General features: G+C 51.6%; 1 protein-coding gene across 1 annotated transcript in view; it reads left to right on the top strand.

Annotated features, from left to right (window-relative positions):
- CCNJL (cyclin J like) overlaps nt 1-24039 on the top strand; it is a 52467-nt gene extending 28428 nt beyond the window's left edge. The window contains 3 exon segments of the mRNA XM_066341844.1: nt 18206-18508; nt 20512-20671; nt 22056-24039. Of these exon segments, the coding sequence (XP_066197941.1) occupies nt 18206-18508; nt 20512-20671; nt 22056-22479 (887 nt within the window). The 3' untranslated portion in view covers nt 22480-24039.
- Nucleotides 24040-26307: the final 2268 nt, after the last annotated feature.

Raw genomic sequence — 26307 nt, 5'->3', positions numbered from 1 at the left:
GCCTTGGCTCACCCACCTGGTATAGAGCAGACAAGATTTGAGCCCAGAAGTGCACTGTGTCAGAACCCGTGCTCTTGACCCCGTGTCACCTGCCTCCTGGTATGGAGACTCTGGATCTGCCGGGAGGGGAACGCCTGGCAACCCCTGTTCTTAGAAGTGTTTAGAGATGTGACTGCTTGACTGGGGCTCAAGCTGGACCTATGATGTAGGCGGCAGACCTGGGTAGAGGTTTGCATCTTCCAAAGAGGCTTCCAGGAAAACACCCTGTAGCTTTGGCCATCTGTCTGCCTGGGTAGGGCTTACTCTGTGAATATGCTGCCGCTCAGGTCACCTGCTTAAACCAGGATTCTGCCCCGCCACCGTGCCACGTACAAGCTCCCCCTGGTTTACCAGTGTTCTGGGGATGAAGGCCATGTGTCAAAGTCCCGCCTCTGTTACCTCAGGTCTTTCTCCTTCCTCTTCATTCGCTGGGTTCCAGCCACACCCCTGGTTTATCTGGTCCTGGTTAAATGTCACTCGGGCTGGCACTGCCGAGAAAGCCTTCCCTCCCTGCCCTTGGCAGGTCAGGTCTCCTGGCATCGTGCACTTTTAATGAACACCCACTTCCCCCACTAAACGGTGAGTTTCAGGAAGGGAATGCAGACTGGCACCTAGCAAGGCCTCAAAAAAAAAAAAAAAAAGATTGGGTAAATGAAATGAACGGAGCGAGGGTTTCCTTAGAGCCGACCATCCACGCCTTTCCAGGTGGCCCGTAACGCAGAGGAGCGGAGTGCCCCCGAGAAGGCTGCGGCCACCACGCCATCTCCTTGACATCTAGTATTTTCTCCTTAAAAATCCGACCAGGTTTTACGTTCTCACCCACAGCATGTTCTCGCCCTGTTTTATTCCACGGGCACGCTCCCACCGTCCGCGAGTCCTGCTGTGAGGCTGCAGGACCACGGGCCCGTTTCCTCCCGTGGCTTTGCCGGCTCCTGGCACACTGCCCCGAGCCCGCCACGGGCCTGAGCCCACAGTTCTAGAAGCTCTGGACTTTTCAAAATTCTGTCTTGTTTTCCACCCTGGCACCTTCCGCCTTCTGTTATTTGTCATCCCTGTTGGTTGCTGTGGGTTCACAGCCTCCCGATTTGTGATTTTTCTCTACCTTGATCCTGCTGGATTTCCCGGGTTACACGGAGGACTGACCGGCAGGCAGGCTGCGTCCATGCTGTTTGCCGCTTCCAAGTCCCAAATCAACAAGCAGGTCTCTCGGGAAGAGAGGTGGGGCTCGCAAGGCATCCCTGTCGGCGGCGGGCAGGAGGGGCGTCGCATTTCAGGCAGCCCCGGCGGAGCCTGTGTGGTGGCCTTTGGCCTGCCGCTGCCTGTGATCTGTGGGCTGCGTCGAGGCCCGCTGGGGGCCAGGGACTTGGATTTCCATGGGGCCACGCAGACTCTCCCCCAGCATCTGTCTGGGGAGCTGGGGCAGGAGGCGCACACTGGAGACTCCTTTGTGCTGCCGGGGCCGCAGCCGAGGGCGGGGGCCCTGCAGACAGAGAGGCAGACGCCCCCACCCACATGTCTGAGGGTGGCAGCCAGCCTCAGGCGGCAGGGCCGGCATTTTCAGGACACCTGCCATATGCTCAGAGGCCTAAGGAAAGAAAAGTTTCCATGACAGCCTGCAATCCTATTCACCCCTCCCTCCCCTCTGTCCAGGCCAACAGGCGGCCACAAGGGGGGGTCACCTTGCCTCAGGAAGTTTGAAGCTCTGCTCATTCTAGACCAAATAATTCCCAGAGAGACAGGAAGAGCCACAGCTCTTCTTGTCCCACCTGTCATTTCATGGAGCTGAGAGCTGTTTCCAGGTAAGGCTCTTTGCCCAGATGAAGCCTTGTCACCTATATACAGGCCCTTCTGCCCCCATAGAACCGGGGTCAGTACACGACCCATCTATAGGCCTATGGAAGGGGTAGCACGTTCCTTGGTGGACCAGTGGCAAAGCCACCCCACTGTTGCCCTATGACCGGGTTAATTGCTTGGCTTTCCTGTTTAACACAGGATAGACTAAAAACAGACCCGCTATACATCTGCTGTAAATCAAGTAGACCTGCTCTCCTTTAATCTCCCATCTCACATAGCATCCCTCCCCTAACTATCTTTTTGTTGTTATTTAATTAAAAGGAGACCTTGAAAATGTGGACACCCCCCACAACTTTCAGGTGCAAGCTGACTTTCAGGGGAGTTGACTGGGACAGTGCTCTGTCATCATCCGTAATTCTGGCGACGGCAGCCTCGTTGCTTACCTGGTCCTTTTCTACATACCCAGCCCTGTGCTGCCAGTCACCTTGCCCACACATCGTGTAGAATCCTCACAAGCAGTCTCTATGGTCGTTGCTGCCATCTGCTCATTCTGTAGGTTCAGAGAGGCTGAATAACTTGCCTGAGGTCACACAGCTCAGTTTTATTTTTATTATTTTTTCTTTTTTCTGACAAAGACAGAGGGGGGGGGATAAATAGGGACAGATAGGCAAGAAGGGAGATAGATGAGAAGCATCAATTCTTCACTGTGGCTCTTTAGTCTCCTTAGTGGTTCATTGATTGCTTTCTCATATGTACCTTGACCAGGGGACTACAACAGAGTGAGTGACCCCTTGCTCAAGCCAGCGACCATGGGGTCATATCTATGATCCCACGTTCAAGCTGATGAGCCCCCCCCCCCCGCTCAAGCCAGATGAACCCACACCCAAGCTGGGGGTCTCAGGGCTTCGAACCTGGGTCTGCCGCATCCCAGTCTTACACTCTATCCACTGCACCACCGTCAGGTCAGGCTATTTTTATTCTTTTTTTTTTTTTTTGTATTTTTCTGAAGCTGGAAACAGGGAGAGACAGTCAGACAGACTCCCGCATGCGCCCGACCGGGATCCACCCGGCACGCCCACCAGGGGGCGACGCTTTGCCCATCCGGTGCGTCGCTCTGTTGCGACCAGAGCCACTCTAGCGCCTGGGGCAGAGGCCAAGGAACCATCCTCAGCGCCCGGGCCATCTTTGCTCCAATGAAGCCTCGGCTGTGGGAGGGGAAGAGAGAGACAGAGAGGAAGGAGAGGGGGAGGGGTGGAGAAGCAGATGGGCGTTTCTCCTGTGTGCCCTGGCCAGGAATCGAACCCAGGACTTCTGCACGCCAGGCTGACACTCTACCACTGAGCCAACCGGCAGGGCCTATTTTTATTCTTTTTAATTGAGGTAAAATTCATGCCACAACATGGAATTCAGCATTTTAATGACTATGATTCCGTGGCATTTTGTACATTCACACTGCTGTCCTATGGTCACCTCTGTCTAGTTACAGAACGTGTTCATCACCCCAAAAGGAACCCTCATACTCATTAAGTGGTCACTTCCTGCCTGACCTGAGATGGCGCAGTGGATAAAGCCTCGACCTGGAATGCTGAGGTTGCTGGTTCGAAGCCCTGGCTTTGCCCAGTCAAGGCAGATAAGAGAAGCAATCAATAAACAACCATAGTGAAGCAGCTATGGGTTGATACTTCTCACTTCCCCTCTCCTCTCTCTGTAAAACCAATAAATAAAATCTTTTAAAAGCGGTCACTTCCCGTTCCTTCCCACCCCCAGCCCCTGGCAACCACTCAATCTGTTTTCTGTGCGTACAAGTTGGCCTGTTCTGGGCATTTCATATGAGAATCCGATAATAGGTGGCCTTTTGTGTCTGGCTTCTTCCACTCGATACTGTACTGTAGCGTGTGTCGACTTCACTCCTGGTTACGGCTGCGTACTACTTCATTTTATGGGTGGACCGCCTTTGTTTATTCCTTTGTCTGTTGGTGGACATTTGAGTTGTTTCCACCTTTGGGCTGTTATTAATTAGTGCTGCTGTGGACATTTAGGGGCCAATTTTATTTGAATACCTGTTTTCACTTCTTTTAGGTATAAACCTAATTGGGATTTCTGGTCAAATGATAATTCTGTGTTGAACCTTTTGAGTAAACTTGGAGTTTCGCTTCTGCCTAGTTATTGCTGTTCAGAAGGACTAGATAGTGTGTCCTTAGCCCCAGGGCAAGAAGCAGGAAGGGGAAGGAGAGAGGGTGGGAGAAAGCCAGTGGGCAGAAGGCAGAATTGGTGGCTTTTCTGCTAGGGTAGTGTCACCTTAAATGTAAGCCCGTATTACAATGATACAAGAAGTATGAGATACATTTTTATTTTTCATTTTAATTATTTGTATTTTTCCAAAGATAGAAGCAGGGAGGCAGTCAGACAGACTCCCACATGTGCCCGACCGGGATCCACCCAACATGCCCACCAGGGGGCAATGCTCTGCCCATTTGGGGCATTGCTGCGTTATGGCTGGAGCCATTCTAGGGCCTGAGGCAGAGGCCATAGAGCCATCCTCAGCGCCCAGGCCAACTTTGCTCGAATGGAGCCTTGGCTGCGGGAGGGGAAGAGAGAGACAGAGAGGAAGGAGAGGGGGAAGGGTGGAAAAGCAGATGGGTGCTTCTCCTGTGTGGCCCTGGCCGGGAATCAAACCTGGAACTTCTACACTACGGGCTGATGCTCTACCGTTGAGCCAACAGGCCGGGGCCAAGATACATTTTTATTGTAAAAAAAAAAAAATCCAAAAGATGGAATGCTACTTAGTGTAAAAATTTAGTTTCCTTTCAAACCCATAGTCCCATTCTTACAGTTTGGTATGTATTCTTTCAGACCTGGATATATCTATACTTATGTTTTCATAATTGGGAACGTCTATTTTCATGTATGGGGAGGGAGTGGATGAATCGTGGATTATACCCTTAGAAACTGGCCAGTAAACAAAATCGCAGGTTCTCTCCCTTCCTCCCTTTCTCATTCTTTCTTTTTCTTTCCGTTGGTTGCCCATCCCAGTCCCCAGAGATGACTTCTGGGAGCAGCAGGTTCTTGTGTCTTCTTCCAAACTTGATCTGGTATATTTTCTAGAAGTGTTCTAAGAATATACAGACACCCAGTCAATCCTCACGATTCGAAGATGCCGTACCTGCGAATTTGCCTGTTCACTGAGAACTATTTTTAACCCCCACGCCAGTACTCACGGAACTTCTGCGGTCGTTCGTGGACACGTGTGGAGCAGCAGAAAATGTTAGCCACTTGCCTGTGCGTTCCCAGCTGAGACGGAACACGGCAGCTCTCGTTACCGAGAACAAGTCCTTTTCTCAGTCTGTTGAGTACCATGCTGTCCCGTCTTCCTACCTGTGGGTGGTTTTGCTGTTGAAAATGGCCCCCGATCATAGTGCTGCATTGCTGTCTAGTGGTCCCAAGTACAAGAAGCCTGTAGTGTGTGTGTTTTTTGGAGAAGATAGGTATGTTAGAAATGCTTCATTCAGGCGTGAGGTGTAGTACTCTCAGCTCTGAGTTTTATGATAATGAATCAAGAATATATTACTCAGAAATACACAAAACAGAGTTTTGTACTGATCAGTTGTGATCCGAGGCCCACAGGAACCTAACCCTGTATCTCCTTCTAGAACAGGGGTCGGGAACCTTTTTGGCTGAGAGAGCCATGAACGCCACATATTTTAAAATGTAATTCCATAAGAGCCATACAATGACCCGTGTACATTAAGCATTATCCAATAAAAATTTAGTGTTGTCCCGGAGGACAGCTGTGATTGGCTCCAGCCACCCACAACCGTGAACATGAGCGGTAGGAAATGAATGGATTGTAATACATGAGAATGTTTTATATTTTAAACATTAATATTTTTTTTATTAAGAGATGTCTGCAAGCCAGATGCAGCCATCAAAAGAGCCACATCTGGCTTGTGAGCCTTAGGTTCCCGACCCCTGTTCTAGAATGTGGTTCAGTATTCCCTAGCTCCATATTGCATTGACTTAACCATGATTAATGTGAATAACCGGAGTCCACTGTAGATTACCCGACTGGGTTCATACTTAAGGTTCTTTCTTCATAGGACATTAGGGAACACCTTTTCCATCAGTCTGTGTGGATTCACCTTCTTATATTGACGGCAGAGTGTTCCCTAATATAAACACTGCTGTCTACTTCATGATGCTTCTGTCGTTGGACGGTTAGCTTGACATCAGTTTTTTCACTGTTGTGCACGATAGAGCAACTGTCCTTTCCTCTCTATCTTTGCACACTTACGTGTGTATGTCTGTGAGATAAATTCCCAGGGGAGAAATTGTTTGGATCAAAGGATGTGTGCTTTTCAGATTTTTTTTTTCAAAGTATAAATTAATTATTTTGTAGGAAATGCCCTATTACAGAACACTTTTCAGATTTTGGTAGCTAGCGCTCAACTGCTTTGCAATTAATAATAATTGCTTCGCTTTAGTTGTCGATAAAACTGATACTGAGACCTGACCTGTGGTGTGACGCAGTGGATAAAGCGTCGACCTGGAAATGCTGAGGTCGCCGGTTCAAAACCCTGGGCTTGCCTGGTCAAGACACATATGGGAGTTGATGCTTCCAGCTCCTCCCCCCCTTCTGTCTTTCCTCTGTCTCTCCCTCTCCTCTCTAAAATGAATAAATAAAAAATAAAAAACAAACAAACAAAAAACTGATACTGAGGAGATACCTTTTGATTGAACTTAATTTGCAGGAGCCTTTGGAACCACGACTTCTACCTAAACAGCAACTATCAGAAGGAAAGTGTTCGATGTCCCTTCTCCACACCCCCCCCCCACCAGTGTCCCTGGGTGGCTTTTCCTCTGTGCTCCCCGCGGGGAGTGCTTTTATGTCCTGCCATTCTGCCCTGCCCTGTCCAGGATGGATGTCCTGGCAAGCAGTGAGTTCCCAGACCAGTTGCTTTGAAGGCTCCTAAAAGCCAGAAGTCATTAGCCACATCTTGTCGGGCAGGTACCAGTAAGCATCGTTGCCTGCCAGGTGCTTGTGCGACTCTAGGAGAGAGAGGCACTTCTTTCTCCCAGTGAGCCACCTTCATGCCCTGCTTTGATCACTAGGCAACTATTGCTTCTGAGAAGCAGCTTTGGCAGCAGAGCAGTGGGGGCAGGATGGGGTCACCCGCTGGGAGATTTTGGAAACTTGAAAGCAGGTTTAGTCTCTCCTGGTAGAAGAGATGAAGGATGGCGCTGCCTTCCTTCCCCAGGGATGTTCAGCGCGCCAGCTGTCCAGGCTGCGGGTGCTTCAGGTGCCTTCGGGGCACTGATGGTCCGCAGCACCTGCAAAGAGGGTGGTTTTTCCAGGTGTCCTTTTCAGGGGTGTATTGCAGACAGGGCATGAGATTTACTTACAGGATTAAACCCAAATCTGCAAGGACATGTGGCTGCCCCCTTGCAGGAGATAATTTCACAGCTCCTTGCGTCTCATGCAAGAGTGCCCGCCGGGAGGAAGACCACATTTCCTCCTGGCCACGGTTTCACGTCTCAGAAGTCAGAAGAGGGCTGATGTTGGCTATGTGCACGGGATGTGACAGTTGTTGATGGTTTTTTCTGAAAGCTGCCCCAGCATCGATGGGACGCCTTCTCATTGGTGGCATCTCAGTAGTGGCCACCCAGCCCAGGGCGGTCTGGAAAAAGGTAGTGTGGTTTGTCACGTGAGGGCCACACTGCACAAATCCGGGCTCGGGGCTCCAGGTTTACAATGCAGTGAGTGAGGATGTGGTGATTTTCCAATTCCTGTTCCCGTCTCTGCAGACTGGCAGGCTTAGAGCTATTTGGGGGGGAGGGTTTTGTGTGAGTGAGTGCCTGTCAGACAGCTGGCTGGGCTGGAAACTCAGGAACTACAGTTTGTCTTAGCAAGTCTACTGCCTGGACCTGTTTATCCAGGGCCTGGGGTTCTGGGCTCTGAGGATTTTGGGGGGTTGAGGGGATGGGGATTTTGACCTGCATGAGTTCATTGAATATGCCTTGTTCAGGAGCCCTTGACCCCACACAGGTAAATCATTCAAAAACATTTAGTTGACCTCTGCTATATGCCAGATGCCATGTTCAGCCCTGGGGACGTGGTGAATGGAAGGAATGTATGCAGTCTCCGTTGCTGAAGATGATTCCTTTCACACACATATGTGCCTACTATGCGCTAAGCCTGGAGACAGTGGAGCACATCACAGACCAAGTCCTGGGTTAAAGAAACAGCCTTCAATCCAGGCATTGCCAGCAGGTCTCTGCATTCACGCCAAGAATAAGCTAATTGCCCTTCTAAGAAAAACCCAACTGTCCTTCCTGCTGGGAGAACAGCCTGGCTCACATGGTGAGCGGGAAAACGACCGGGACGTTGACGTCAGGCACCCTGTCTGCTTTTCGTGCTGTATGCTGTGGGGCTGCGGGAGCGGGGTGTTTGTGTTTGTTTTCTTTTTTATTTGCTTTAACCTTGAACCCTATGTGTAGTGAATCCTTGTGTCCATTCTCCTGCTACTGCTGATGAGGAAGAAGACTCTAGAGTTCTTATTCATTAGGTCCTTTGATCCCTGGGAGAACTACCCGGAGGGTATATTCCAGGTAATACCTCGTCCTTGCCTCGCCTGTGGGCTCCACATGGTGGAGACTTTACTCCCCAGATCACAGCAGCCTGCCCTCTGCCGGGCACCCACTGCCTGGTCGGCGCGCCTCGTGATAGTGTCAGCAAGGCAGCTTTCCCTGGTTTTAAAACCACCTTCAGACCTGAAGGAAATCTACCGGCCTCTGACACCCCTGGGTGGGGAGACGAGAGATTATTTTTATGGTCGTTGGGTTTGCCTGCATTTTCGGGATCGTCTTCAAGGAGCATGCCTCTCCCTGCCTCTTAAGCCTTGGTGTTAATTATACGCATTTCGCTGTCTAGACAGGAAGTCTCTTCTTTGTCACTGACAGGTTGGGTTTCTGGAACTCTTCTAGGAAAGTCTGATACCTTCTGACCCATGGGCACTAGTAAAACCGATTTGTGCCAGGATAGTCTTGGGCTAGGGCAGACCCAAGTTCTGGAACCTTCTTTGGCAGTTTCTGTGCCAGTTGTGGCGTCTAGGGTCCCATCAGTGGCATCTCTATCTTCTGAGAAGTTTAAACTGTTTCTCCTCAGTGGGAGAGTAATACTTATTTCGTGCAGAAAATGAGAATATAGAAAAAAATATCATGAATAAAATAGAAATTAGTTGCAAACTCAGTACATTTTTTTACATAAATACTCAACATTTGAGGGTGGAGGACAGAGTCTGGCCCCTGTGATCCTGGGATGGCTCATATTTAATGTCTTTACATGCTAGGTAGTAGTCTGAGTTCTTTGCATGAATTGACTCATTTAATCTTCAAAACAATTCTAGGTCGTAGTCAGTATTATTTTTCCCAGTTTGACAGAGAAGGAAACTGAGGCTCAGTAGGTAAGGTAATTAGGTAAATTAGGTAGTTGGCCCCAGGGTCTGGCTGTACCAGGAAGTCCTGGGCCACCCATGGAGAGGGGGCTGGGCGAGCCCAGCTGCGCCTTCTGAGCCACAGGTTATGGACCTGGATGACAACTCCAGCCTCCAGTCCAGGTCTCTCGTCTGGAAGCAGCTCCCCTTCTAACCTTGATGGCAGTGGCCAAGATTGCTTCTCCTCCTCCTCCTCCCTGCTCCCAGCACCAGTGGGAACAAAGGACCCAGGACTCATGATGCCCACGCCTTTGGCACTGCCCACGGCCCCTCCGGGCCTGGTGTGGAGCAGCCCTGCTGAGCTGAGCATGCACACTGTGCACAGAAGTGACTCTCGTTACAGGAGACAACTCCATTTCTCTACACAAAGCCCTTGCTCAACCTGGCTCCAGATGCCAGCCGTTTATGTGACAAGTGACCCCTGTCCTAGAGCCCCTACCTTTTTAGACAGTCAGTGAAATATGGGTCCCTTATAAAGCAGAGCCCAGAAGAGCCAGGCATGTGCCAGGGCCACCAAGTGAAGTCGTCGTGCTGGTTGCTCCATCCTGACTGAGTCAGGAAAGTCTGGCAGCCAGAAGGGAAGCCGGCGTGTGTGTGACCCAGCTGGCGGAGTGCCACCTCTGACCTGGGAGGCAGTATTTACAGTTTCCTCTTGAAGAATGAAACGCCCTACAACTTCATCTCTAGCCTCTTATTTCCAAAATTATACTCAGGAATCAATTCAGCCTGTCAGAAATGGACATTCATTCATTCATTCATTCAATATCCCTCGGGGACTGCCCCGCCCCAGAGAAGGGGGATGCTGGACCAACAGAACAGGTCATGTCTGCAGCAGGTGTTTAAGGGCAGAGTGGCAGGGACGCTCCTTGCTCCCCACCCTGTGGGCTCCCTCTTTCTCTGAAAACTGCCATAAACCCCCCCCCCCCCCCCCCCCCGCTAACATAGCTGGAGGGTTTGCTTGCTCTGTCTCTGGCTTTCTCTCTTTCCCACATCAGATCCTATCCAGAAACTGAGCTGTCGTTGTGCCTGTGGCCGGGATTGCTCAGTTGGTCCTGAATTGAGCCGAGGTTTACAAGGCAGAGCTGGTCCTAGTGTTTGCTGAGGACCGAGCACCCTTCTCAACACACTGAGCCCCCACGTCATCCTCACCACAGTTCTTTCTACTGTTATTCACAGTGCCCGGGCCCCAGAGGTTGAGACTTGCCCCAGACTACACAGCTGGTGAGTGGCTGAGCGTCCTGGAACCCAGGATGGTCCTCCTAAGAGCTCTCTGCCTCTCTGTGCTGCATCCAAAAGTAAAACAGCCTTCCCGAGAGTGCTGTCCTGGCTTCTCCTTCAGATCGCTCAAAATGTCTCTCCTGGTTCCTTGAAAGGACACTTGTCTGCTGGACGTATGATCAGTGCCCCCTTTAGGGACGAGTAGAAAGCACCTTTCTGGCGTCTGATAACTACAAAAAGACGAGGGTTTTTTTCTTTGTTTGTTTGTTTTTGTTTTTGTATTTTTCTGAAGCTGGAAACGGGGAGAGACAGTCAGACAGACTCCCGCATGCTCCTGACCGGGATCCACCCGGCACGCCCACTAGGGGCAACGCTCTGCCCACCAGGGGGCGATGCTCTGCCCCTCCAGGGTGTCGCTCTGCCGCGACCAGAGCCACTCTAGCACCTGGGGCAGAGGCCAAGGAGCCATCCCCAGCGCCTGGGCCATCTTTGCTCCAATGGAGCCTTGGCTGCGGGAGGGGAAGAGAGAGACAGAGAGGAAGGAGGGGGGGGTGTGGAGAAGCAAATGGGTGCTTCTCCTATGTGCCCTGGCCAGGAATCGAACCTGGGTCCCCCGCACACCAGGCCGACGCTCTACCCCTGAGCCAACCAGCCAGGGCCAAGACGAGGGTTTTTAAATTTTTGTTTTACTTAGATTTTATTTATTGATTTTAGAGCGAGGATATACAGAGAGAAATTTGGGGGGAAACTTAGAAAGCATCAACTCGTAGTAGTTGCTTCTTGCATGTGTCTTTCTTCAAAAAAGAAAAAGCTGGTTTGGGCAGAGTTGGGGTGGTCCTTTACTATGGAAAGTATACCAGTCGAGACTTACTCTTCAACGTCAATGCTGTCGTGGCAAGAAAAAACAAAGTCCTGTTGATCATACAGCCTTTTAGTGGACAGGATCTGGGACTGAACGACCACATAGCAGAGGGGAAGGGAAGATGAAGACGAGTATTTGTGGAGCACGGAGTGGTTTGATGGGGAGAAGCTGCAACGGTCCTGACCCTCTCATCCATGGGAATTCCTGCCCCCAGATAGATGTGCTCCCTGTGGAGACGCTGGGGTTTCAGGGCTCCCCGTGACATATCAGAGATTTCCTGCTTGTGGTTTAGAAAGCTCTGGACTTTTGGAGCTATTTATCTATTCACTGAAGAAAATAAATGCAACTTTTTAAGGATGCACTGTATGCCAGATGCTGTGCTAACATGTGAAGGGGAGCTGTGATGTTCTACAAGGCAGATGTGGTCCCACCGCCGTGGAGCAGACAGCCAGGCTTCTTTCTCATCTTACTTTGTCCCGAACCAGCTAGCGAGGTGATTGCAAAGCTTCTGATGAAATGTGGAAAACACCCCAGTCTCCTGGGGTTGTTACCAGAATGAACAGAGTGCCCTTGTGTAGGGCTTAACAAACAAGTCCACGGAGGCTTCCCCTCCCTGGGGGCTGCCCGGGGTGTCAGGTTCCGGCTAGGCAGTGGTGGCGCCTGGACTGCAGCCCCCCTGGTGTGGGGATTCTCTGCCTCTTCACTCTGGCACCTTACTTGTTCATTGATTGCTTTCTCATATGTGCCTTGACCGGGGAGGGCTACAGCAGACCGAGTAACTCCTTGCTCAAGCCAGTGACCTTAGGCTCAAGCTGGTGAGCCTTGCTCAAACCAGATGAGTTCGTGCTTAAGCTGGCGACCTCGGGGTTTTGAACCTGGGTCCTCCACATCCCAGTCCGACTTTCTATCCGCTGCGCCACTGCCTGCTCAGGCAGGATTCTCTGCCTCTTGCTAATCAGCTGTGCAAACTGGGGAAGTCCCACTTCTTGGAAAGGACCCATCTGGTAAAAGGCTTTGGACTCCACACTCCCCTTCACCTCCCTCCTTCTCTGTGAACCTTGGAACCACCAGCAGGAGGGCGGAGTTCAAGGTCACAGTCCAGGGAAAGGAGGCCAAAGTCACTGTGGCACTTGCTCTGGGTGTCCAGCAGAGCCTGGCCAGTAGCTTTGCCTAGGTTTAAAGGCATTGCACTTTGTTTTAAAGGACAGAATAGCCAGCTGTTGCTTTAAAAGCTGGTTCTCTTCAGAGTCATCTCTGAGCTTAGTTAGGTTTAGATCCTGATTGGGCAGCAGGTAGCCCTGACTGGGCACCTTGCTGGGCATGAAGGACTGTTGGGGGATCAACTGGAAGTTGCCTGTCTGGTAGAGAAAGCAGCACTGAGTCTGGGCATCAGAAATGCAACGACACTGGCTTTTTATTGAATCCTGTTCTGTGCTGCTTACCTTTTTGTTTAAGAATTTTTCTAAAGGCAATGCAAAGGTGGATGATTGTTAGACTGGGCAATGCCTTCATGGGGTCGATTTAACATTATTATTATTATTATTATTATTATTATTTGCTATATTTAAATTTTTCCGATATAAAGCCTCTTTGTGTGTGTTTGTCTCATTTAAGCAATTCAAAGTATTGCTTCTCTTAGCCCTAATTCAGAAAAGTCCGGAATCCTGTTTGGTCTGAATAGGGTTTGATTGCTAGGACAGTAGATGGAAGAAGAAAACCAGTCTTTAGAGCAGTCAATTCAGACAGACAGAAAGCAGAATGGTGGTTACCAGGGGGAGCGGGGAGGGGGAGGGGGAGTGCTTGTTTAATGGGTATACAGTTTCAGTTTTGCCAGATGAAAAGAGTTCTGGAGGTTGGTTGCACAACCACCTGCATGTACTTAATGCCACTGAACTATGCAGTTAAAAATGGTTAAAAGCCAGTCTATGCATGTCCCCCTCCTAGGCTTGCTGGATGGGCAGGGTCTTGCCTCTATGGCCCAGTATATGGTTGAGTATAAGTCACTGCAGTCAGCCTGCCAAGAATCACCCAGGCTCTCTCTGTCCCCGCCCCTGGGGACAGTGTGAACAGTTGGTCAGCTGGGCGAGCAGAGGGTCTGAAAAGGTGTCATTTGCAGGTTTCATCATTACTGCCAGCCATCAACGCTAAGGGTTCACGTGGGTATACCTGGCCTCCAAGACCCAGGGAAGCTTAGGATTTTTTTTTCTTATCTTAAAAGGATGTTGATAGAGCTCCCTGTGTTCGAATTTGGGGCAAAGTGAATATCCAAAAAGAAAAATATGGATGGAGCCCTGGCTGGGTAGCTCAGTTGGTTAGAGCATTATCCCGATACACCAAGGTTGTGGGTTCAATCCATGGTCAGGGCACATACAAGAATCAACCAATGAATGCAAAAGTAAGCGAAACAACACATCAATGATTTTCTCTCTCTCCCTTCTTCTCTTTCTAAACTCCATAAATATAAAATAATTTTTAAGACTTAAAAATATATAGATGGAATGATAAAATTGTTAAAAATATCTTTTTCAACCCCAGTGTAGGAATTTATCCAGGAGAGGATGGATCATCTGTGGATGTCAGACCATTGAAGGTTTTTGGGAAACTGGATATTCCTAGACTCTCAAAATGATACCTCACAGATTGCTTATTAATTTCACAGGAAAACAGTACCTTTAAAATGGAGAGATCTGGTGTCACCACCGTCACCCAGCGATCCACTGTAGCACCACTATTGCTGGAACAAACTAACATTCTATAATTCCTGATGTGATCCAGTGAGAAGCACAAAACATCACCTCTGTAGTTTTGCTGCCCCAGTTGTTTGATTATGAGGGAGCTACCAGACAGCCCAGAATTTTTTAACAAGACAACTGGCCTGGATTCATCCAAAGAATCAGTGTCACGAAAAAGAAAGAAAGAATGGGACTAAAGAGAGCTGATAGGCGCCATATGTGAGCCTTGTTGGATCCTGTCTCCTCAAAGAAAAAAAAAAGGTTATAAAAGGTGTTTTGGGGACCTTTGTGGAAAGTCAAATATGGATTGAATATTAGAAAATATTGTTGCATGAATGCTGATCTTCTTAGGGTTGTTATTAGCATTATGATTATGTAGGAAAAAGACCTCAGGGACATAGATGCTGAAGTGTCTAGGGGTCATGTCACATCTGCACCTTAACTAGAAATGATCGGGCAGACCAATATTTACATCCGCACTTGTGTGCGCTCACACACCAAACCTGGGTCAAGCAATTAGTGAATCTGGGTGAAGGGTCATCTCAACTCACTCATCTTTTCTGTGGATTTGAAAATTTTCCAAATACATTGAACAAGCTCAAGAGAGGCCACGTCTCGTCTGACTTGGAAAGACACGGACTTCTGTCCTGCACGCCTCCCAGGGGACCCGTCTGGAGACTTACAGGCATCTGTTGTCTGTGCCATTCGTCTTGTCGATAAGGAGCAGGCAGCTGAGTGGCGCTGCTTGGTGGTGGCAGTGCTGGGGACAAAGGACTAGCTCTACTCACGGTCATGGGAGGAGGGGAGGAAATGTCTGCCAGGCACGTGCAGCAGCAGGAAACTCATAAAATCTTTCCTGGCTGTGAAATGCTTTGTGCTGGGGACTCGTCACTTTAAGCCGGGGGTGGCTGGGCTGGCCAGCAGTGAAGAGATGGGGGGCGGGGCGGGGGCTGCCCTCAGAGCCCTCTCTCTGAGTCTGGGGATATGAACAGAACCCACCGGGGAGGACCAGTGACGTCCAGAACTCAGCACAGTGCCTGGCCCAGCACAGGGCTCCGTGCAGCAGTGCGTGCGGGGCACACAGCCCTTTCCATTCTGCGTGACCGTTTCTCCCAGGGCGTAGTCCTAGGTGGGAAATGAGAGGCCTGTGGATTTACTGCTGTTAGGTTCAGAGCCGACACATTGAGGACTCCCAACCCCCTCTGCCTGGCTCTGGCCTGGTCCCCAGGAAACAGCAGGTGAATTCAGACTCCTCAGTAGTGTAGTCATGGCCCCTTCCATTTCAGGGTAATCCTCTGGGGCCTGGTGGTTGGGGGAAAAAGAAGATCTCTGAAAGGTTTGAAAGGCACCGAGGACAGGGAGGAAACTAATCTGATTGAGCACATCTGCTGGTCGGAATGAATTGCTGGCTGCCAGCAACGCCGCAGAAGGGTCTCAGTGCCAACCCCGCCCCCTGCACCGCGCAGGGTTCTGCCGAGACTGTGACCTTCACCGTGCCGCCTTCTGCTCCCGGGAAGAAAACAGCTCCTCTCTATCGAGTGCCTGGCCCAGTTCAGGAAAACCTTGACAATTTTGCAAAAATATATACATATATATTTTTTGTTTCTTTCTTTTTAAATTGCACAAAGAATACATGATTGTGAGGAAAAGGTTCCAGGAATATAGATAATCAGGACAATTCAAATGGCCTAAAATTTCACTGTCCAGAGAGAACTGTTCCTTCAACTCAATAAATATTTATTGTGCACCTACTATGTGCCAAGGGCTGTGCTGGGACCTGGGGCACAGCCATAGTTCCTGTCCTCATGGGGCGTAGACTTGTTAATAACCTGTTAAAGATCAGGTGCTGGCCAGCAATATTAATACCTGATAGTAAACAAGCAATCTGAGTGTGAGAAGTGCCTTGGTGACAGCCAGTGGTCTCTGAACTGAGCTCTCTAGGACAGGTGACAAGGTGGGTGAGAGGACCAACACTCCCACTCCCACGTGGAGGAGGGCCGGAGTTCCACGAGGCTGCATCCTGTGCTTGCCGATGGGGGGTGTGGGGGGATGAGGCAAGGCCCAGGATTTCAGCTGCGGGAGAGGGCCTTCCCCCATGGGCAGCACTGGCCTTGCCGTCACCTGCCTGAGTTGTCCCTGCATGTGCGGCGAGGGAAAGGGTGCGTTTTGGCGGTGGTTCCTGACGGATCAAGCTCCCGTCGGGGATGGGGTTGGGGGCGGGGGGGGGGGGGAGGGTAAGCTGCTTAAGAACCCGTGGACTGCTGTCTTCCCCTCACTCTGCTGTCCATTCCCACTCGCTCAGCGCCTCCCTGTCAAGGACCAGAGCTTCTGTCCCGCTGAGTGGGTGCTGTCCACTTAGTGGGAGTGTTCAGGCTCCCGAGAAGATGGACAGATGGCTGCGCAGAGTCGGCGTTTCTCAGTGACATCTGTGGCGCCTTCCTGGGGACTGGGTTGTACCTGCGGTAGGGCAGCCTGCCGTGGTTACTACCTCCTTATCTCTCCTAAGGAGCGTGACAGTCGGGTGAGAACTGGGTCAGCAGCGCCGGCGGTTGTGCACAGGTGTGCGGACGCTTTGCTGCCTGTTTCCTTCACTGCCGCAGACATGTGCTCTGAGCACAGCTGCCTCTTCTGACACACGCCCAGCAGCTGCTCTGCACCCAGTGAGGGTGGGCTGGGAGGCCACAGGTGACCAGAGCGAGGCCAGGACTCGGGGCTCACCGTCCCTGGGGACGATGGTCAGGGAAGGCCTCCAAGGGGCAGTGTCTCTGATTGTGGATAAGGACGGGTGCTCCAGACAGAGGGGCTGTGTAGACGAGGCTGGTAGGCAAGCACGGTGCCTCCAGAGGACGGCAGTGACAGAAGTCCCTGCCAGCTGTGCGCGGTCTCTCGAGTGAGGGGGTGAGGCAGGGAGGTCCGCTGCAGAGCCTCCCACAGTGGAGGCTGCCACTTCCCACCCACAGCCCCAGCCCCTTGACCCTCAACAGCCACGGGCTGCCTCTCTGCCCTGAGGATGACCACCAGGGGTCGATATGCAGATGCTTTGGTTCTGGTGACCGAGGCTCATGCTTTCTCAGCATTCCTCCTAGGGATAGGCCTCAGGTGTCCACAGTGGTAACATGCTTGATAAAAGTACTTGTTTAGCTTGACCAGGCGCTGGAGCAGTGGATAGAGTGTCGGACTGGGACGCGGAGGACCCAGTTTCGAGTCCCCGAGGTCGCCAGCTTAAGCGCGGGCTCATCTGGTTTGAGCAAGGTTCACCAGCTTGAGCCCAAGGTCACTGGCTTGAGCAAGGGGTTACTCGGTCTGCTGAAGGCCCTGCGGTCAAGGCATGTATGAGAAAGCAATCAATGAACAACTAAGGTGTTGCAACAAAGAATTGATGCTTCTCATCCCTTTCCCCTCCTGTCTGTCCCTATCTGTTTCTCTCTGTCTCTGTCACACACACAAAAAAGACTCATTTGGGCTTTCTTCCCTTTCCTGTTTTCTCCCCCCTACCAGCCTTTCCTAGGCCCCCTCCCACTCTGTTTCTGAGAGCACCCAAATTACAAACCTGTGGATGGAGCTTACGCTCAGTACTGAGGACGATGGGGAGCTCCTGAAGGGCTTTCCCACATCTGGGGGGACAGGGTCAGGGGGCAGGCTGCTCTGTAATCTGACCCTCTGAGCAGTCCTGGGGTTGAAGCCGTCACGACCAGACAGGAGAGCCCCCCTGGTCCGCAGGCCCTCGCCGCCGTTGCTAACTGCGCTTGCGAACCTCCTGTGTTCCCCGCGCCGGCCTGACCATTCGGCAGGCGCTTTGTCATTGTATCTGATCGAAGCCTCATGAAGTCTGCGTTCCATCTGATTGATCAGAGAACTGAGGCACAGAGAGGGTGAGTTACCTGTGCCCGATCACACAGGTGGACGTGATGGGTCGGGGACGCAGGCTCGGGCGTGACAGATCCAGCCTGCATGCGCGTAGTCGCTCTGTCCTCCCTCCCAGCACCATCCGGGCACATGAAGGTGGACCTTCACTAAATTCCTGGGTGCGGGCGAGCAGCGGCTTCCAGTAACCTTTGCTCCTCCCACAGGTAAATTTGAGGATAGGGAGGACCACGTACCCAAGCTGGAGCAGATCAACAGTACGAGGATCCTGAGCAGCCAGAGCTTCACCCTCACCAAGAAGGAGCTGCTGAGCACGGAGCTGCTGCTGCTGGAGGCCTTCGGCTGGAACCTCTGCCTGCCCACGCCTGCCCACTTCCTGGACTACTACCTCCTGGCCTCCGGCGGCCAGAAGGACCAGCACTGCCACAGCTGGCCCGCCACCTGCCCCCGCAAGACCAAAGAGTGCCTCAAGGAGTACGCCCACTACTTCCTCGAGGTCACCCTGCAAGGTGGGGCCCAGTGTCAGGACCTGTCCCGCCTCCCCCACCCACCCAGGGGCTGGGATCGGGCGGCACCAAGAGGCAATGCATGTCCAGCCAGGGAGTCCTTACCGACTGGAGCCCATCCGCTCAGATCACTCCCACTTTGCAAGGGATAAACGGGAAAGGAACAAGGATTCACCCAATCTGTTACCAATCATGTGTAAAAGAAACAGCAGCTAATTACAGGCCACTGGTATTCTACAAACTTATGGGTCAACCTGAGAATTTTTCTTATGCTAACCTGCAACATTGCAGATGATCTAAATAGGACAAATTTGCAGGTAGATCAGGCTGAAAGAGCCGTATTCATACAGATGGGTGGGGGAGGTGGTTATGTTCACACCTGCCTTAGCAATTAAGTTACCCTGTTTGGGGACTTGTGCTTGAATCTCACTCTTCCTAGCGTCTTAAAATCTAGGTATTAGGTAAAATACTGGGTCAGAAATCCAGTTGATAAAACCACCCAGTAACCCACCACAAACCAAAATATCATGTGTAACAGTATCAACAGTTGTGATACCAAGTCTAGACTCAGTGCTGACCATGTACCTGGCTCCTTATTTTAGTGCTTTGCATATAACTCATTTGAACCTCCCAACAATGTCATGTAAAAATCATTTCTGCTGTTGTCATTTTTCATTTGACAAATCCGTTTTCTCAATTGATGCTCAAGAGGTGAAGAAAAACTCACCCAGGGTCGTTGCTAAAATTTGAACCTGAAGAGTCTGATTCTGTCACGGTGCCTGTAACCCTAATACCATCCTGATTTCACGCTTTTAACAAGCGTTGAAATCATCGAAAATCACGAACAATCTAAGACAGCATGACTGCACTGATAACCAAGCGTCATTCGGGAAAACTGTGGGAATTCCAACAGTTTGCCTTTGTTTATTTATTTATTTATTTATTCCGAAGCTGGAAACGGGGAGGCAGTCAGACAGACTCCCGCATGCACCCGACCGGGATCCACCCGGCACGCCCACCAGGGGGCAATGCTCTGCCCATCCGGGGCGTCGCTCTGTCGCGACCAGAGCCACTCTAGCGCCTGGGGCAGAGGCCAAGGAGCCATCCCCAGCGCCCCAGCCATCTTTTTGCTCCAATGGAGCCTCGGCTGCGGGAGGGGAAGAGAGAGACAGAGAGGAAGGAGGGGGGAGTGGAGAAGCAGATGGATGCTTCTCCTGTGTGCCCTGGCTGGGAATCGAACCCGGGACTCCTGTACGCCAGGCCTATGCTCTACCACTGAGCCAACCGGCCAGGGCCAGTTTGCCTTTGCACATAAGTCATACCAGCTTTGCCACGTTGCAAGGTATCTTGGCGGGACGTTAAGCTTTCTTATATCATTTCCTAGTTGTAGACATAAGCCAAGGAATCACATTGTACACCTTATTCATAATTTTTGTCGATTGTACTTCAGTAAAGCTGAGGTTGGGGGGATGATTCCTCAGTAAATGTAAGTAAAGTGCCAGTTCTAGTTATGAATATCAAACAGCTATAGTCATTCAGGCATACATTTGTTTATTCAACAGATTTTTATTGTGTGCCTCCTGTGGTCCAGGCTTTGTTGTTATCAATAAGTAGCCTTTGAAATGGCATATCATCCGCCCCTGACAACCAAAGAAAGGACAAATGTTTATGGGCCTGTTGGAGCCCATCAGCAAGCCCCTTGATGCCCCCAGAAGCCATGGGCACCATATTTTGAAAATCACTGCTCGAGACTGACATCAGAAATCTCAGACTGAGAGCCAAGGTGTTTAAGACTCAAGAACCTCATGCTGTTTTCACTTTTTCATGGTGCGTGTGTGTATGTGTGTGTGTGAGTGTGTGGTACAGCCGTGAACAGCCTCAAACCCCATCATTTCTCTCCCGACTTTAGGAAGCATAAGGCAGATGGCACCACTACCACCACCACCACCACTGAGGAGCCTCCAGGTGAGGCTTGATGATGCTGATTTCCTCTGGTTCTCTTTCAGATCCTATTTTCTACAAGTTCCAGCCCTCTGTGGTCGCTGCGGCCTGCGTCGGGGCCTCTAGAATTTGCCTTCAGCTTTCTCCCTACTGGACCAGAGACCTGCAGAGGATCTCCAACTACTCCCTGGAACATCTCAGCACCTGCATTGAAATCCTGCTGATGTAAGCTCCTCTCCGGTCCTCCAGTGTTTCTGAAATATTCAGGTTCCACCTGTCCTGAGTCCCAATTAAGGCGATTTCCTGAAGTCGGAGGTTTTTGGTGGGTCCCCCGGCTAGTGTCTCATGTATGTGGGCCATGGTAACTCCTGATAGAACTGGGGTTTGGGGGGTTAGCCCTTCCTATTTTGGGTAGCTTCAGGTTTGCAGTTTTCTGGTCGGTGAGTAAGGGAGAAGAGGGGTTGTGTGTACACCCTTCTGCATGTCCGTGCTCTCTGGTCTATGTCCTAGTAGTATATCGATCAGTCTTATGGATGATCACATTGAGGGACTCTCATTATAAGCTGCTTTCTTAGATGTGGCCACAAAGCTGACTAAGCCCGGAGCAGCTTAATGTAAGAGGCCACAGCCTCCTTGCAAAGATCCCTAGGAATCTCGGGGGGAAAACGTTCAGTCTGTCAGAAAAGATGCTTGAAGGCGCCGTAGACCCAACACCATGGAACAGAGGTGAAGGAGCTCAGTGGTGAGCTCGGGGAGGAGGACACACAGGACAGAACGATCCTACCTGGCTGCACCCAGTCCTTCTTCCACGGGACAGGTGGCAGCATCTCCAAGTTGTTACAGGATGTGCACAGGTCCCTACAGCGCCACCTCTTGGCCGAGATGCCCTTGTCTCATTTCTCTGAAACGTCAGTCCTGCTTCCTGGGCCTTGTTATAAAACCTGTGCCTTTTAGAAAGTTCCCAAAGCCAGAGAACACAGTCTGGCCTGAGTGCTGACAAGGGCCCCTGGCTTCTTAGCCCCCAGCCCTGCCTCTTCATGGTGGTCACCCTGGAATAGCCCCCTTCTCAGACCTGCTGCAGCCTCCATTGGCTCCTTTCTTATGTTCTCCTTCACGGAGGGAGAACCTTGGGCCCTGCGGGCAACTTGCTTGGGATCTGCTAACTCAGGGGTGACCCCACTGGGACAGAGCCCCTGGGAGTGCCTTGGAGGCAGGAGCTCTGCCCCTCAGGTGCTGGGCCAGGTGTGGGGGTGCAGTGGGGGGGCGGGTACCGACGGGGTCCTCCCTGTGGGAGCTCACACTCGGCGCGGTGAGGGGCCGGACAGTAGGTAGCCTGGGAGTCATTGCCCGGGGTGTTGACTATGGGGTGGGGCAGGGCAGAGGCTACGGGACAGCGAGGCTGGTCTTGAGAGGTCAGAAGAGGTTTTTATAGGGTGTTGGTCCTAGCTGAGGGCTGAGGTTGGTCCGACAATAACTGAGGCAAGGCGGGAGGCGGGGAGCACAGGCTGGGCGAGGTCCGGCGGAAGCAGCACACGGATCCCACAGAGCAGGGCAGGTCGAGGTGCCCTCAGGTTCACCTCTGAGTCTCACCCAGGTCCTTCCCTTTCAGAGCTTATGACAGTGTCCTCAAGGATGCAGTTGCAGTCAAGAGCCAGGCCTTGGTGATGGTACCCGGCACCCCCCCGACTGCCACCCAGATGCTGTTCCAGCCACCTGCCTACCCCGCCCTCGGCCAGCCCACGCCGGTGGCCCTGGCGCAGGTCCAGACCCCCGGGCAGGACCTGTGCTTGGCCTATCGGGACTCACTGCAGGCCCACTGTTCAGGAAGCCTGCTCTCGGGGGGCACTGGCTCGTCCCTCCATGCCCCGTACCCCTCCCTGCAGCCTCTGGACGTGTGCCCCGTGCCCCTCCCCGCATCCCTCAGCATGCAGATGGCCGTCGCCGCGGAGCCCAGGCACTGCCTCGCCACCACCTACAGAAGCAGCTACTTCAGCGGGAGCCCCGCGTTCCCCACAGGCTGTTTTGATAGATAGGGCCCGTCGGGCCACCCAGGGAGGCCTTGGAGACCCTGGCGGAGGAAGAGGACGAGGACGCTGACGAGGGAGTTCAGCAGAGCAAGGCGGCTGGGTGGCCATTTCCTGCCGGACCTCGTTGCCCTTGATTGGAGAGGGTCTGTGCTCTTCTTAAATAAAACGGACTCTGAGCAAAAACAATCAATGAGATACCTCACCCAAGAGCATTCCCCTGGAAAACGTCTTCCACGTGTGCCTGGGGCGCAGGGATGGCTCGGTGGCCATCTCCGGGAGCAGGAGCCCAGAGACGGGAGAAACACCTGGTACGAGGCCAGAGGACTGGGAGCTGGGTGCAGACACCAGTCCGCAAGCACGCCCGGTGTTTAGCACCCAAGACTCCTGTATACACCACCGAGGAGAGAGAGAGAGACACCTGGGGCACGGTGGGTGGCCGTCTGACCTTTAATGTCGATCCTAAAACTTTATTCGCCCTTTTAAACCTTTCACATGCTGCTGCTTCCCGAAGTGACCTAGCTTTCTGTCCAGTAAGAAGTCTTGTTTACATACTGTATCAGGGATTTTTGTGATACTTGAAAAATTCCTTAGGAGAAAGACAATGTTGATGGCCACACTGTCTGTCCCATGTGCACGGGCTGTGGGGCTGTAGGTTTTTCCCTGGCTTGTGACTGACCCGCAGGTGACAGCAGAACTCCCTTTTCAAAAGCGTATAAATGGGGAGAACCACTTTCCAGTCTCTCGGTTCCAGAAGATTCCATACTTTGGATGCTGTGTTCACCTGTAGAACTTGGGTAACTTCCCGGAAGTAAAAGGTTGTTGAAAGGTAGACGAAGGTTTCAAAACCCAACCATCCCCACCTCCTCTACCTGCTTCTGATGGGTGAGGTTCAACCCAGCCTCGGCTCGGAGTTTGGCTGATAGCAGAGGGTGATGATGTGGAATGTGTGCTTCACGCCGGCTAGATTTGGGGGTGGGGGGCGGTGGACATGACGCCACCAGTGACAGGCACGCGATCGGTTGGATCGAAAGCCAGAATTCGGGGATCTGCAGTGAGGAGGCTCTCAGGACCGCTCTGCTGGCCACGTGCAATATGTTTTTATTCCGACTCGCAGCTCGTGTTCAGCACGGTGTTTTTGTTTTGTTTGTTTGTTTATTTGTTTGTTTTGGTTGAGTGTGGGGGGGAGGGACATGTTCACCCAGGAGAACTGGGAGGTGCAAAGAACCACGAAAGCGCAAGTGCTTGTTTGTTTGTTTTTTAAGAAGAACCCTCATTGGTTTTGTTGACTCAACCTGCCCGTCCGAGAGACTGGCAGACGGCTGCCAGGACGGCAGCAGCGCGCTGCCGAGTCGGGTCCGAAGGCGACGGTCCGAGCGTGAGGAAGCCTCCGCGTGGAAGGCGCAGCAAGAAGAGACTGGACGTGGGTCTGGCGCTGCCACTCTGTCACACGCACATAGGACACCGCACGTTCCTTTGTTTTTCTCTCTCTCTCTCTCTCTTTTTTTTTTCCTTTGCCAACATCCTATTTATGTGCAGCCGGTTTGGATTCCAAGTTATCGTGTCTGTTGATTCTGCGGCTGGAGGCTTGTAAGGGGCCCCCAGAAAAAGGTGTCCACAATAAATACATCACCTACTCTGGGTCTCCCGCGTTCTCTTCCTAGTCTTCTTTCAGCCACCTGCACCCCACTCCCTTCCGCATGGGCCCTGAGGGTGTCTTGCTCCTGCGGAGAGGGTGTCGGGGATGGGTGGCAGCAGAACTGGCTCCTGTGGAGCTGGGCCTCCCTGGGGACACGGGCAGCTGGAGTGAGAGAGGCTCCATCTCGGCTCTGCCACTGAATCAGTCAGGGTTCTCCAGACAGACAGAGTCCGTTATAAATACAGCAGAAGAGATTTATTCTCAGGGACTGGCTCAACCTGACAGATGCCTGGGTTAGGGTCAGAGTCAAGGTTGTGCCTCCTCCTGTCCTCCAGTATCAGGGTCCGTCTCTCCAAAGCCATCTGTCCTCACGTCTCAGTTCTCTTCTCCTTCGTTCCTGTGGTTCTCGGCAGGGCTCATTTTCTGCTCCCCAGGGGACGCGTGGCAATGTCTGGAGATATTTTTGGTTGTCACAATGAGAGGAGGAGCTTGGCTGGCATTTAGCAAGTGGAAGCCAAGGATGCTGCTTGTTCACCATCTTACCATGCACAGGAGGAGCCTCCACAATACAGAATTGTCTGACCCAGCCCCCGGCTGGGTAACTCGGCTCCTCGGCTGGTTAGAGCATCGCCCCGAGGTTGCCGGTTTGATCTCTGGTCAGCATATGTACAGAAATAAATGTCTCCCTTCCCCCTCCCTCTCAAATCAATAAATAAATTAAAAAAAATAATTTAGGGGGAGGGAAAAAATGAATTACCTGGCCCAAAAGGACACTAATGCCAAGGGAGAGAAAGCTCAACTTCCATGTCAGCTCTCAGGTCTCTTGTGATACCTCGTCATCACTGTCATTGCCCCCTTTTATTCTCCTTGTAGCTGTTCAAAGCTTCTGAAATGGTCTTGCTAATTTGTGCACTTGGTTGGACGGTTGTGTCCTAAGCTGTTTACCCCCAATAGAATATATAGAATATCATTGGCGATGGTGGCACCAATCACGGCATCTGGCATTGAGCATTTACTGTGGACAAAGCACCATGCCGGGGACTCTCTGGCATTTGCTGTCATCACCCTAACAACCCTACACGGTTGGAACATTTGAGCTGTATTTGACACATCAGAAAGTGGGGCACAGAGAGGTTATTTGCCTAAGAACAGCAGTGGTGAAAGGAGGAGTCATAACTCAAACCCAGGCCGTCTGGGTCTGTCCTGCCAACCGGTGGGGCCTCAAGGGTTTTGACTGAGCGAAAGACTCTGCAGCCATCCCTCTCGCCTGGTGGGAAGACGTGACAGAGTAATGGATGTGGGTTCATAAAAGAAAAGAGTTGCCTGGCGTTCATGCTCCTGACTTACAGAGTGGCAGGCGTGCTCACCAGCAGACAGAAATACAGAAGCATAGCTTCCTGCACATCTGCCACGGGCTAACGTGATCTATGGCACCCTATGTCTGCCCCCAGTAGGCTCTGATCTGGGAGGGGTTCCCCGAGCCCTGTCTGTGAAGGTGGAGGTCTGGGACCGGCCTGGGGCTCCGCCTCTGGGCTGGCTCTGGCTAGCCCTGGCACCAAGTACCTGGGAAAGAATCTTACCAGTCCTCAATACCTCATTCTCTGTTCTGCGGGGAAAATCTTGTGGCTTGACTTTCAGCAGAAAAGCCATAGCATTTGACAGGACTCTCAAGTCCAACTGCCCACCAGGACCAGGCAAGTAACACAGTGAAGCCAGCTGGTGCTGAGGGCTGTTGAAACCAGTGTCCAGAGGATATGGCTTCTACTCAGCTCTGGTCAATTATACCTTTCAGAGATGTAAGCTCTGTGTTGGCAAACCTTCAGATTTCTGGGAAAACAAACAAAAAACTGGAAATCTACAGTTTCTAGAAAATCTAATTTTTAAATCTAATTTAAAAATTAAATTTAAAAAGCACGTTAACACAATAGAAGACCAATATAACACATTGGAGGTTAGAGTTGTTCTTGGGCTGGAAGCTTGCAACGTCTACTACTATGTAGAGAAGAATGGTGGGCCCGAGAAGTGGAAGGTCTGAGTTTGTCTGCCTTGAGAAATAACACCTCCTCTGAGCTTCACCTCCAACCCAGCTCTAGCTTTAAAGGAAGAGCTCAAGTGGTCAGGCCAGCTCTGACCAGTGCTTCAGGCCCCTGCCTTTGCCAGAGACACAACAGGCAGAATGGATGGGGAGTTGTGCGTTC

This window comes from Saccopteryx leptura, chromosome 6, assembly GCF_036850995.1.
Source record: "Saccopteryx leptura isolate mSacLep1 chromosome 6, mSacLep1_pri_phased_curated, whole genome shotgun sequence".
NCBI lineage: Eukaryota > Metazoa > Chordata > Mammalia > Chiroptera > Emballonuridae > Saccopteryx > Saccopteryx leptura.
Note: the sequence above shows the minus strand (reverse complement) of the source record. Positions and strands in the feature narration are given on the sequence as shown.